This window comes from Anopheles moucheti, chromosome 3 (assembly GCF_943734755.1).
Source record: "Anopheles moucheti chromosome 3, idAnoMoucSN_F20_07, whole genome shotgun sequence".
Classification (NCBI taxonomy): domain Eukaryota; kingdom Metazoa; phylum Arthropoda; class Insecta; order Diptera; family Culicidae; genus Anopheles; species Anopheles moucheti.
Window position 1 is genome coordinate 50,390,734 of NC_069141.1, and position 14,614 is coordinate 50,405,347.

Here is a 14,614-nt window from a genome sequence, read left to right on the forward strand (position 1 = left end):
GTGAAGTCATGTAGACATCGTTTACAACCTCCAGTCACCGGCTCACACCACACTTTGCGTCGCGAATCAGTCTTTCCAGGCGAGAATCCTTGTGACACAGCGACTACTCCGTACCTCGGGCCACGAAAAAAGGCACGATTCAACCAGCCTCCCCCCCCCCCCCCCCCCCCATCAAACCGATTCGTTTTGCCCGCTTGTTTTCTCACTGAAGAAAGGCAAACACGACGCGAACGATACACTCCATTTTATTATTGTCTTTCCGTTTCCGAGAAATGAAACGTCTATCGGTACGTTTCACCCACCGGAAGGATCTCAACCCATTTCTCCTTCCATTTTACTGCGTACCTCGGGACAGAGAGGATTTTCCGTCGAATTTTCCATCCACGCGCATGTGTACTATTGTGGGCGAATGCGATATTGGGAGTACCAGTTTATCGCTGAGTGGATGTCGTTCGAACGTTGAATTCGAACGTAGCTATTGTGTCTTTTTCGTTATGGCGTCAGTTAGCTGATACGAAACATCGGACTCTTAAAGGAACGTTTTGATTTATCGCAGAATCATATATTTAACTGTATATTTGTTAGCTCAGTAGAAACATAAATCTGAGACTCTTTTTGCTATACTTCTTTTCAATCTTAAAATATTAGAACAATTTTAACCCAATGGAAAGTCTGCCAAATGTATAGTTTAGCCTGAATGATGCACTTTTTCGTGCCTGCAGTATTTTCCCCTCGTTTTGTTTCCCACCGAATAATGACACCCGATCCATCTGATACCCGATGGATGTCGTAGAAGTGGCAAATCAAATCATTCCTATTGCAAACGGTGATAAAAGTGCCGGGTCTCAGTTTGTTTAGGTCACGCATGTGTTTGTACACATAAACACGCACCTCATTGCGGCAACGGAAAACATAATTAACAGATAAAATGGTGAATCTGACGCAGCATCACCAGAACGAAGTATGTGAAGTACAAACGTTTTAGTGCTTAAACGCTTATCTTTTTAGCTAACCAATTGAAGAGTTCATAAGGTTTGTTGGAATTGGGTTGAAATCATGGTTAACTGTTAGGAGCACTCAATAATAACAAAAACGATAATGAGTTTCTTTCATTTCGAATTCTATAACCCGTTTAAAAGATTTTATGGAAATAATTTCCCCGATTTGTACACATCTTTCATAATGTCTATAATTTGTGTTGTGCTTATTTGCTAAATACGTTAAATGGTTAATTTGTCAGAATAATTTTTAAGATGTCAGATAATTGGTGGGATCAACTTGTAGATACATATTATGAGCCCAGTGAATAAATTACAAAAACTTAATAGTTCAGGCGAACACGGATTTATTGCCCTCGCAGATTCTCTAACGCAATCCAGTTATCTGACCAAGCTGTCGTCGAAAGTTATCTTAAAACATTAAAAAGAGACAACAAACCGTGGCTTGATAGGGTATGATAGGGATAGGGTATATTGATATATGATAGGGAATATTGATAGTGTATGACGAACACTTTCAGACCTGCAAGAAAGATCAACTTAATACTACAACAATCCGGGGAATTGCAGGCTTTAAAAGATCTGATTGTTTTTATAAAGGATTCTTTTGATGCTTTAATAAAAGGAAAATTGTTAAACATAATACTTCTTACTACAAAAATAAATATTATACATAACTAATTTTCCATTTATGTGAACATTGAAAAATTTGTTTCATACTTTCTTTAGTAAAGTATGTTCGTAAATTTAAAACCAAAACAGCTTATGCTCGTAACACATCACAACACAACACTTTTATCATTGTACATCATTCTATTGAGGAACGAACCGGTGGTGTACTGGTAGAGGTGCAGATCTTCTCACACGACGATACCGGTCCAAAATTTCTAATTCCAATTCCAAAATAAACTGAAGGACTAATTATCCGGCTACGGGTGAATAAAATCAAAGAAAGCCAAATATGGCAGGCCTAGACCTCCTGAGGTTATTGTGCCGATGATGAAGAAGAATCAATCTATTGTAATGGTTTAATATTAACCATTGGCTAAAAAAATATGTTTCGATTTGTTTATACTTTATGTTCATGTCTTTTTTAAATTCTATGTATATTTTATAATAATTTTAAAAAATTGTATGTCTATTTTACGGTTGTGGTTCCTGACAAATCTTTGCAAGCAAGTTTTTGAGTTCGTTTATGTTGCGGTGAGGGCACAAACTTGTAGAACTCGGCTGCATCCCTCAAACAAACACAAGAAGGTACCCCTTTAGCATCTGGCAACGGTTCCATAGAGCACGTACCTTCACAATACGTTTGCAAGCAACCCTAGCAAACGACCCAGGATAGAAATCTCACCCATAAAAGGAAAATAAAAACAGAGAAGGGAGCGATTGCGTATTGTTAGGTGGATATGATAGATTGAATTTTAATGACAATCACAATGTGGTGTAAAATAAATTATGGGCAATTTGTCAATTCTTGCGCGCGTATGTGGGACCTATAATGCAGCGAGATTGATTCAGCATCATCATACCCACGACGTCCTGTACGCCCCAGGATTGTCGAATCGTGGCGAGTATACAAGCGCATAGTTAGCCATCGACAGAACACGTGGTTAATGGTAGGGAAAGGGCTAGCGTTAACAAGACATAAAACATAACCCATGGCCGCGGCACCGAAACATCGAACATGCAGACGATAAATGGTCCATTCAGACCGGTACCCGGTTTTGTCCGGTGCACAGACGATGATAGTACACTATTTGTTTTTCGTTTTCATAACTCTTTTTTGTCACAGCAGCATGACTAGTTGTTTTTTTTTTTCTTTTTTATGCATTTATGTGTACGGAATGACGGTAGACTGCTGACATACCTAAAAGGGTAATCGCCTGTCGCCAGCGATAAAATCGATGAACATACATCTATCAAGCGGAAGGTGGAATAAAATTTTCGCATTGTATTGCTACAGACAGTTATTGAATTTTTGAAGAATGAATGAAGATACATCCCCCCGACGAAGAAGGGCGAGACAAAAAATAAAAAATTGTGAAGAAATAATGCGACCAAAAAGATTTCGCCAAAAAAATCTGCTAAAATTTGTTATAAAATAACAAAGCCTAAAATAAGACACATTATATTCGACGTGTTTTGCAAACAATAATCTAACATGTGCAAAGAGAATTAAGTCTCTGCTCAACGGCTACTTTGATCGCCCACGTCAGCTTCCTTCATTGGTTCAAATTGTCGTTTTATAACCATTCAAATCATCGTTAGAATCGTTATGACACTTTCAATTGATAGCACCACGATAAGACAAAAAGTCGCAAAATCAACGACCGCGAAGACTGCCGCCAAGGCGCACGGGTACTTCGCCCTGTCTGTTGGCGTATTGCTTGTCGGAAGCAAAAGTTTTGCAATGATAATCTAAAACCGTTTAGCTAAAAATCTTTACCCCTTCCATCCCTATCCGGTTGCCCAGACTGTACGGCCGGAACAGATGCCTCGGATGTGGTGAGAAGATTGGTGCCGACGAGCTGGTAATGCGCGCCCTGGATAATGTGTTCCATCTGAAATGCTTCATCTGCGTCGTCTGCGGCGTACGGCTACAGAAGGGCGATCAGTACGTCATCAAGCAAAGTCAGCTGTTCTGCCGGCCCGACTACGAGAAGGAGGTGGAAATGTTCCAGGGTTACAGTTACGGTACGTGTGGTAAGAAGGTGTACGGCACCATATCGCCACTAATCGGTCGGCTAATGCCGGGAGCTAATAGCAAAATGATTTTTTCCGGTCTGTTTTGCTTGCAGATGATTACTGCTGTGATGACATGTTCCAGACGCGCATTGACGGTCGGCGGGGCCCGAAACGACCTCGGACTATTCTAACGACACAGCAGCGCCGTGCCTTCAAGGCTTCGTTCGACATATCGCCCAAACCGTGTCGGAAAATTCGCGAAGGATTAGCAAAAGATACCGGGCTTAGTATAAGGATCGTACAGGTAAGGGTGAATTAATAAAACCTAGTGCTAGACTTTGGATCACTTAGGCCAGACGATGTGGAGTGAAATTCTTTCTTCTAAGTGTAACAAATTATCAAACCTTCTAAGTCACTTCTACATTTCTCTTAAAGTAGATAAGCCTAAGGTGAAATTTGAAATCGGAAATGTTTAAATTTTACTACACACTATCAAAAAAACATAAACTCATTCATTGCAACCACTTCCCATGGTACAGGTATGGTTCCAAAACCAACGCGCCAAGATGAAGAAAATCCAAAAGAAACAGCTCAAGGAAGGTGGCAAATCATCACACCACGGCGGTGGCGGTGGAAACACCGGTAGCAACAAAAACCACAACGGCAACAACGGTAAAGGAAACGATTCTCAGGAAGAACTGTCTGATAACGAGAGTGCCGTCGGTGGAAAATTGTCACTTCGCATCAAAGACGAAAACTCGAGTAAGTACGAATTCGGTTGCTTCCCACCCGGAAAGTGTGCGGAAGGAGTCAATTTTTCACATCGACAGCTTCTAGTTGGTTTGCCGCATCCGTACAAAGAATCTCCACCTCACCGGTGCTGGTACCCAACTCTTTCGGTTTCGAGCGAGTTGAAAGTCAATTTCCGAATGTCTCTAGCAAACCGGTCCTCCTTCTCCGAGGGGGGAGGTCGGGTCGGTAGAACGTGTATGGAATTCGTACCTCTAACGCCAGGTTTGCTCTGGTTACCACATTTGCATTTTTACCTTCCCGGTCCTTCCGAAACCTACAAGCCACCGGGTGAGCAACAATAGACCTTCCGACAGTCGGCACATATTTCAAACACCCACAACGTTTAACACTTTCTCTCCCAGCGTAGTGTACGCAAAGATCAACACTTGGCCGCTGCAATGGCAGCCTTTGTTGCCTTTTTAATGATGGCATGGGAAAAGGGGTGGCTTTCAATGAGCTTCCAAAAATAAATATCATACAATCGTGACACAGCTCGGAGCCCACAACAACCTACGGCGGGGTTGGAATTCACGGGTGTCAAATATGCCTTTCCCAACGTTTCCCTTACCGGTACCGCACTTTGCAGCGGCTTTGTATTTTACATCTTAGCTTTGGGGGTGATATTGTTCGTCGACAAGGTGTCGTATAAGGATGAGGACTTTTGACAACCAAGTCTGACTATACCATTCCTTTAACTGCATTTACTATGGAGAGACGGTGAGGGAACTTTTTACTCCCTAAGAAAATCAATATCAAACCGTGAAATATCTTTTAGGTCCGTTAAATGGAATAACTGATTTTTAAGTGATAAAAGAGCTCAAATTTTATTGCTTCGTTCATGTGTATGTATAGCGTTGATATTTAATCGTACTATTTTGAGCATAATATTGATGAAACTATGTGTAATTGTTAGACTCATTAGTTAAAATGAATTTTAAGTATAACTTTAATAAACATGATGAAGTAAATGTGATATACAATCAAAATAGGGGGAAAATGGAGCTAAACTTTGTGTTGCGTAACATAAAACAAGATACAACAAAATATTTTGAAAATCCCCGCTTCATAGTAAATTTCTGAAAGAATAATTTATTTTGGAGATGTTTATACAAATTCTTTGTTATGCATCTACTTGTTGGTATTCAAAAATCAACCTCAGTCTTGATACTTTCTGATGTCCCGTCAGTTTAGCTTGAAGCTTGAAGAGCTCTAAATAGACCTAGAAACCTAGTGTGTTTGAGCAAATGCTTTATCCATTTTAAAATTAACTGCAATATATCCACATTGTTGTTCAAAATTGTACAAACATTACCTTTTGATGCACCCAATGCATCAACTTTCTCACAGAACTTCAGTTTTCATCATACAACATCATTTACTGCTCGGACGCCCATTTTCGGAACAATGATCGACTATCGACAACTAAAACAAGCGGCATCATGATCGGTGCTGCAATACAGCAATTGTAGTTATACACATTTGTTTTCTGTTATCGACATTTTTAGAACTTTTAAAAGTGTGTTTTATCCGAAAAAAGGCTGGTAAAAAAATGTGATAAATAATGCGTCAGACATTATTAACAGATCAAGCAAAGAGACTTCATCGTTTCAACGATAGATCGGTGTAATCGACGAAATGGTGTAACCGAAGAATGCTTGTGTTAATAGTGCTGATAAATAAATTCGTTCATGCATGAAGTCTTATTTATAATGGATGACTTCAATATGCGTGGGTACTATATAGTGGAAGCTCCCAAACGAGATACTTTTGTGGTCCATGGTTTGGGATATGTAATGATCGGAGACATGGATACAAATTGTCGTCCTGAAGATGAGTTATTCATTAAAAACCTGACCTGGGTTTAATTTACCTGATTCATATCTACGATACCAATTATGTTGATCAAAGCGGCAGATTGTGGCAGTATTGTGGCTATATAGATCGAAGAAAGTTCTAAGAAAGTTACTAGGCAGTAAGTTTGTTCGGTTTGCATGTCTCAAAATACGATACAATGGAATAAATTACTGATTTTTTGTTTGTAACATAGGGGTAGGTCGACGAAATGTCAAGTAATTAATAGTGCGAGTTTGCTTCCAGTGTTGCGTTTTGTTATAATAGGAGGGACCGGATTCAAAATGAACTGTTTTTTTGCGTTACGTAATAATTTAATGACCTCTAAGTGGACTCCAGCTACAAGAAGTTTCAGTCAATGTGGCAATGCAGGCTACAAAAAGAAAGACCCCTGGTTAAAAAGATGAAAAGATAAGATATAACACATCAAAAGTCACGGAGTGGAATCTTGGAACTTTATTAGAAAAAATAATTTAATAAACCATATTCCGGCAAACGATCACGAAATAGATCAACGAAATACAGATCAATTTTTCGTCACTTCAGAACACTTTTCTAAACACGATCGTTATCGTACCATCCACAGGATCAAACAATTATCTTCACGATAGCTGCAGTGACAACGAGGGAACCGTTACGGACAACGATGGTGGTCCGTACGGTGGAACGGCTGCACGCCTCGGTCTTGGAGGATCCGACCCATACAAGATCGTGAAGGAAGAGCTGGACCTCGAGGACGACTACTTTCGCATGGCTATGTCAACTCCCAACCAACACCTTCATCATCACCATCACCTGCATCAGCAGCATCCTCAACATCATCCCCAGACACCGGGCGGACGATTCGGTGGGAAATCCTTTGCAAATGGTAAGCAATCCAAACAGCTGCCAACTTTCGTCTTATCCGCACACAATTATTCCTAAATTTGTCGACCACAATCACCTGCACTTTGTCATTCGCACTTTTCGGCTGGACGATAACGATTGGGGCGGGCGGATGTGTGTGAAAACAATGCAAACAAAACACATCCACTCACATCGGGCTTATTTCCTTCGCTTTAACCACAACAGGTAGCAACGAGGTTTGTTTTTGTTCAGGCGTGTCCCCTCACTTTGTGTTGTATGAGGGACTTTTTTCACAAAACTTTATCCACGCCACCATTATGATACTTTCACTTTTGTTCCGTTCCAAAACTCGCTTGTTCCCTCACACGTGCCCTTATAGCATCGTAGGTGCCTTACACTACACGGTAACATCGGGAAGCGCCACTGGAGGTAGAAATAAAACAGCAAAAAAAATGGACAAATAAAATAACTCTACGGGCAACTTTTGCTACGCATGCATTCAACTATGGCATTGGCGTAGGGTGTTAGTGGTTTAACGTAAACAGTGTCACAACAAACGACCGAACACAAACATAAACGGTGTCGGGAGACGAAAAAAAAAAGAATGTATGGTCGTAAAACTGAGTATCCTGCCATGCTGGGACGCGTGGATGCGTGGAAAGTAAAAGCATTTATCCTTTAATGCGAAAAATCCACCCACCACATTCAGCTGACAGTACGCTATACTTTTTTACGCTACCCATATAGTAGGCTGTACTTGTCACTGATAGGTGATTTCATATAGCTTTTAATATTTGTTCTGCACACGCTTCTTTTTTATGTCCAAATGGATTGTTTTAACTGTTTTAGTATATACCCAAGGTCTGTGTAGGATAGAGGTCAAGTAATATAGAGCAATTTGACAAGTAGCCAAAAGTTCGTTACACGTGATTTGACGTTTGGACGCCCTTTTCCATTCAAATGTTTTGTGTGTAGTTGTGTTGATTAAACGGGCCGGTCATAGCAACAAGATTTTTATTGTTTTAGATTTGGTTCTAAAATCCTCTCTATCCTCTCTTTCGTTGGTTGGTTCTCTATCATACACAGACCTTGGTATATACCTATGAAACTTATTTTTGAAAGATTCATATTATTAATGACCGAATTTTCATTCAGCGTGTAACCCGTATCTAAAAAAAAATCAATAAACAAGCATTACACTCTGCTTGGTGATGAAAATGGTGCATTTCCAGCGTATACAAATCGTAGAACATGGTTTCGACTGTGCCTATTGATAAGAGATTAAATTATTTAGTGAGTATAATAAAAAAAATAGAAAAGCCACCATATGGTATGATTCATGAATAAACTTTGTAAGCTGTCAAGATCCAAAGGTCCTGGAAGTTAAAAACTAAACCCCGTCTGTTATCTAATTTGGAAATTCTCTGACTTAACTTGACTCTGGTAGGAGATGTGAAATTATTATTCTTCCTTATGCCGGTAACAGTTTGGTAACAGTAACCTGAAGAAATGTCTCTCTTAGGGCCATCCACTATTAATTTAGAAACTACTGATATGTTCTTTTACATGCCGAGGGACATGTCATGACGTTGTTGGATTTTTGATTATGGATTTCGATTAAAGTAGTTTGTGGACTAGCTTTAGTTAGGTATTACTGTAGAATGTCTAAAATGTTGATTCTCCCCTGTATACAATAATTCTTTAACATATGCGAACTTAACAGAGAGTATCTCTAGTATGTGGATTGGACATGCTCAAGGTGATTCTAGAATGTAACGTGAGTTATCAGCAACTGCGTTATGCACAACTTCTCATCTTCAAAAACTGCACATGTTAAAATGAACTCCTCCGTTTAAAGTTTAAAGTTGTGCTTAAAAGACAGTTAGCATATCATTTGAGGAAGGAAAAACCATTACTTTCTTTACTAAAAACTGCTTCTTTAAAACTTTTAACTTTCATAGATATTTCATTTTTTATATGCACTCTAGCTGCCTGACTAGCAATCACTACTATGCTGCAGTGTAATTTATAAGTGCAAATTCTTCACTCCTTGTTAAACCGCTGCGGACGGAATTTTCACTGCGTTTTTGTCTTTTTCGTCTGGTTTTCAAACCAAACCCCTAATCCAGGGGGTAAATCAAAGCACCACCTACCACGTGATCAAGCAAAAACAAATTTCATCTATTTCCCAGCACAGATTATCGCTTGTGATCATGACTTTTTTCCTATCTGGACTAAAAAACGGAGTGAAATCCCCAAATCACCCAAAAGGTACGCAGCGCGTTTCCTGAACAAACACACGCGAAACAAAAAGTTAAACAAGCAGTGAGTTATTCTATGCCATGCAGTCGTAAATATCGCAAATACCGGTGGATTATGAGAGTTGTGTAGCGGATGAACATCCAGCAAAACATTTCGTTTTCCGATCGGTGGGATAAATGGTTTATTTGCTTTTAGTATTTACGCGTTATCTAGCAGCGAGGACGTACGTTGTTTTACAGCAAAGCTGTGTATTTTTTATCCATTATGATTGGTATACTTTTGTTTAACTTTATTTTGGAAATATGATAAGTTTTACATTTAAAAAAAGCTGTTGTGTACGAAGATGTAAACTGTTGTTTTCTAACGACAAACATCAAACATCGTAACGAAAAAGAAAAATTCGTCACATTATTCGTCGAATTGTTTTATTTTTTCGCGTTTGGAAACAAAAATTTGCTCCGTTCGAGCTTGGACGCGCTGTCTGCCTATTCAAGCAATGAATCGAAACTTTTCCAACAACGAGGGCAGTGGATTCTTTTATGTATGACACAAAAACGACCAACAAGTAATAAGAAAGAAAAGCCTAACCAAACTTCTTCACGGTTGGAAGGACGGTACGTTCCTTGCCGTCATGGAGACAATTTTCTGTGCTCGAAAAACATTCCATCGCTACTGTAACCGCCTCGCTTGCTTTCTATCTGTCTCTCCCATTTGCCATCGTTTCTTTTCTTAGCGATTTTTCCGATCAAACGCGCATAGCTCTTCCCGCACTAAAAGAAGACTGACGGACAAACAAACGATGCACGATTCGTGACATTTCCGTCCCGATTCTTTTCAACAAACGATCCTGTCGGGCAACTCCGATAGAAGATCCGTTTGCTCTTAACTGGATCCAAACATACCATGAACCAAACTGAAATTCAAAGATATAGAAACAAAAGCGAACTAAACAACCACAAAAAACTGAACAGGAATGGTGGAAAACTTTTCCTTACTGTTAAACGGCTTCAAGTTGGGCTTTTTTTGTATTCTAGGGTTGTTTTCTGTATTTTGCCTTTGCAACCTGCTCTGCATGCAAAACAAAGCATAGTATATTGTCTTTGATATTATAGAGTGAGAGAAAAAAAACAGGGAAGAAAAGTTTGCAACTTTTAACACCCTTAATCGACACCTTAAGGTGAATAATTTACGTGCCAGCAAATTGTTTGGAAATGTCGATTTTTAGTATTGCATCCTGTTTTTTTTGCGTGTGAATTCCGATTTTAAATTTCGAGAATTTTAATTTTTTTTAAATTATTACAAATTTGCAGCAATTATAAGCTTCAAATTACTGTCAATCAAATGTTGTTCAAATTAATTGTTCACTCACTTCTTTCATTGTTCATGAAATGTGTGTTGTTTTAATTTTTGTAATTGTTTGTTTTGTTATTGTCATATCCATATGTGTTATTGTGTTCTCATCTGTTCTTTTACATACAATTTTTATTGAGATATTGAACTATTTTTTACAAATTCTAAAATTATACTTTTTTAGGGAGGCTTTATTCATGTATTGGTAGCAACACTGGTCTTCACACGACGGGACCGGTGTAAAATCCCATCTAGACCATTCTCCCGTACGCAGGCCTGATTATCAAGCTGCGGTGAAAGAAATGGTAGATCGAGATCTTTGGAGGTTGTTGTGCTGATTAAAAATTAGAAGAAACATTTTATGATATTGCTCCCTATTGAAAAAATGCATTAAGTACTGATTTGTTTAGATTGAAAGATTCAGCCGACATATTGAGCTTATACATAAATTTATCAAAATATAGGGAAAATGTATAGCTTTGTAACACTTTTTAATAGTTTTCTTTAACTTCAATGCATTTTGTACCGTTTAAACGGTAGTCTACCTGTGCCTCAGCGCCAACGTAAAATCCCACCGAAACGCTACGGCAGAGACAAGCATAGAAAATCAATAAAACTGCCTTACCTATCTTCAATCATTGCCCAGCGTGCTGTAAGTTGGAAGGGAAAATGTTTCCATACCAGAAAAGCGGATACCCCAAACCCACTGCCTTCGGTCAAACAAAAACGCCAACAGCTCCCGCTGAAACAGCTTCAGACATCAGATGTGCTTCCCGTAGGATTTGGCTACTAACTGGCTGCCATGCAACATGGGTGGCAACGTTTCCCTTGTTTCATGGGATTTTTACTCTTTTTTTTGTTGGAAAAGTTTTACGCCTCCCACTGTTGCCTTGCTTGCTGCTGCCTCCCTTTCCCAGCACCGCTTGGCAGTCAAACACGAATGGCCGCCGGAACATGCCGGTCTGTCGAAAGAAAAATTCCTCATCCCGGCCATGCGATGGAAAAAAGGTTCGTCCCTTTTCTCAATGGGGTTCCCGCAAAGGACGATACGGTTGGTTTGTGTGTTGGAAAAACCCGATTTTCCCAATGGTGTGGAGTTTTCTTCGACCAGCATGGCCGTCTTTCGTTTCTGTTTCCACCGCCATCCGCCATATTCCAGCGCGTATACACATCCTTGAAGGAGCTTTGAAGACAGTAAAGAATGGAAAAGATAGTCCGTAGTCAGACACACACAGAGCGGAGCGCCCTGTGACGCTATTTACCGATGGTATTAGCAAGGAATTCATGCCGCGTTTCTTTGCGCACACGAGAACACACCCAGGCACACAAGCACACAAAGCCACAGACAAACACCTTGCGTCCCGGCTCTTCCGTCCCGGCTTCTGCTGCGATTAAATCGTAGCTGGGAAAACGCCAACCGAATACCGAAACGGACGAAGATTCATCGTTTGCAAAAGGAGCCATCGTTTGAAGAAAATCCTACAACATTATTCGTTTGGTTCGTGTTCATCCCTGCACGCAGACCCGGTTCCGTGGTTTGCCATCGGTTCGGAGCTTACTCCATCATAAACGAGCTTAAGTCCGATGGATTTTTGCCTGAAATGTGGCTCCCCTTTGTGCCCGAGTGTCAGTACCGGGTAACTGGCGGGGATGATGTTGTGATTTATTAAGTTGCACAGGATTTTCTCACACCGGCGTCTCTCGCTCTCGGTCGCAGGCAGAATGGAAGAAACCTTAAAGCTGATCGTATCGTTCGATACCACCAAGGGAAGCAAGTTTCACGACTTGCTGTACCGTACCGTAAGGCACATAAAACCTGGAAGATATGGTACATTCCTTGCCATTTGTGTGCTCATGTGCTATAGCACAAATCACATAACGCACACGGGATGCGATGCCCAGCACCATCGATAATCTGCAGCAAAATGCCCACCTTCCCGACCGTACGGGAATGTTTCTCGGTGGCGCATCTTTTTCGGATGTGATATAATTTTACACCATCACAATTCTCGTTGATCCCACGACATTATGAACCATCCTTGGAAGCAGTCACGTGTGGGCATTACGAGCCATCGTGTCTTTCGTACAAATAATGCTACTATTGCGTGTGGTTGGCCGGTTGGGCGTAAATTGAATAAATCGTACAATTTCTGTACGGCTTTCGTCGGAAATGCATCAGCGGGTTGCCTATAAACAACAGGTTGTCCCAAAAATAGATCGCCCCGCATGTTTTCTGGAACAAAGTGGGGTTAATGAAAGGCAGCAAAATGATTCTATAAATAAAATTATTAATGTACGAGTTTCTTCTAGCAATTCATAACACGTATAATTTGATAGATAAGAAAACACGAGCTTTATAATGCGCGGCTTACAAAACGGTATTTAACATGTCTGTACACAAAAATATTCTCTTATCATGTGGAAAAAACTAGCAATCCATTTTTGTGATCAGTGTTTAAAATTTGGTAATAAATCTACAATGTTTCTATATTATTAATCCATTGCATTTCAACGTTTGAAACTGCAAGCGTAAAACTAATTTGTATAACAAAGCTGTATTTATTGAACTACAGTGTTCAGCTTGTTTTAAACGATAGCATATGGGCCTATTTTCGGTTGTTTATGTTGTGTTTTGTAGGGTACAAAATAGGGTAAAATCGAATAAGAAAAACGAGCATCCAAAATTTGATACATATGCACATTCATGGATTTTATACTGATTAAAATTTGTGATAAAATGATACACGTGTTGGAATAACAGGTGGGCTGATAATTGTTTGGCCTGTGACAGTAAAACACTTTTTTTTGGCCAAATTATTTTTTTGTATTCAACATACGTCCTTTCAAGGGCGATACACCACATATAGCGGTCTTTAAATTTTTCGATACCCTTTTTGTAGTAGTATTTGTCCTTTTCCTCAAAAAAGCCCTCAGTTTCGGCGAACACCTCTTTATCTGACGAAAATTTCTTCTCAGAGGACATCTTTTTGGGATCTAAGAATAGGAATTAGTCACTGAAAGCCAGATCTATGAAATACGGTGGGTGGCGAAGCATTTCGTAGCCTAATTCATGAAATTTTGCCATTGTTTTCACAGGTTTGTGGCACGGTGCGTTTTCTTGACGAAACAAAACTTTTTTTTCTTCAAATGCGGTCGTTTTTTGGCGATTTCGTTCTTCAATCGCTCCAAAAATTTGATGTAATAGTCGCTGTTAATGGTTTTTCCTTTCTCAAGATAGTTGATGAAGATTATTCCTCGCAAATCCCAAAAAAATTGACGCCATAACCTTGCCAGCTGATTGTTGCGTTTTACCCCGCTTTGGAGCAAGTTCATCGCGTCCAGTCCACTCGAATGACTGTCTATTGGACTTTGGAGTGAAGTGGAGAAGCCAAGACTCATCCACAGTAACATACTGACGCAAAAACTCGGATTTATTTCTCTTAAACAGCTCCAAACTCTGCTCCGAATCATCAACTTGTTGTTGCTTTTGTTCAAATGTGAGCTCGCGCGGCAGCCATTTTGCACAGAGCTATCGCATATCCAAATACTCGTGAACGATATGTCCAACACGTTCCTTAGACATCTTTAGGGTGTCAGCTATCTCGATCAGCTTCACATTATGGGTGTTCTTAATAATTTTGTGATTTTTTTTTTAATGTTTTCATCAGTAACCACCTCTTTTGGGCGTCCACTGTGTTCACCACCTTCAGTGCTCATTTTACCACTTTTAAAATTAGCATACCAATATCTGATGGTTGATTTTGGTAGAGCAGTGTCCAAAGACTCTTCATCAAGTCAATTTTTGGCTTTAACTATATGTTTCCCCT

The 14,614-nt window shown here is 39.8% G+C and overlaps 1 protein-coding gene across 1 annotated transcript in view; it reads left to right on the plus strand.

The window, feature by feature from the left end:
• Positions 1 to 14,614, plus strand: part of LOC128302791 (uncharacterized) — a 33,053-nt gene that overhangs the window by 17,067 nt on the left and 1,372 nt on the right. Inside the window, exons 3-6 of the mRNA XM_053039643.1 lie at positions 3,475 to 3,695; positions 3,800 to 3,990; positions 4,226 to 4,448; positions 6,916 to 7,197. Of these exons, the coding sequence (XP_052895603.1) occupies positions 3,475 to 3,695; positions 3,800 to 3,990; positions 4,226 to 4,448; positions 6,916 to 7,197 (917 nt within the window). The remainder of the gene's footprint in view (positions 1 to 3,474; positions 3,696 to 3,799; positions 3,991 to 4,225; positions 4,449 to 6,915; positions 7,198 to 14,614) is intronic.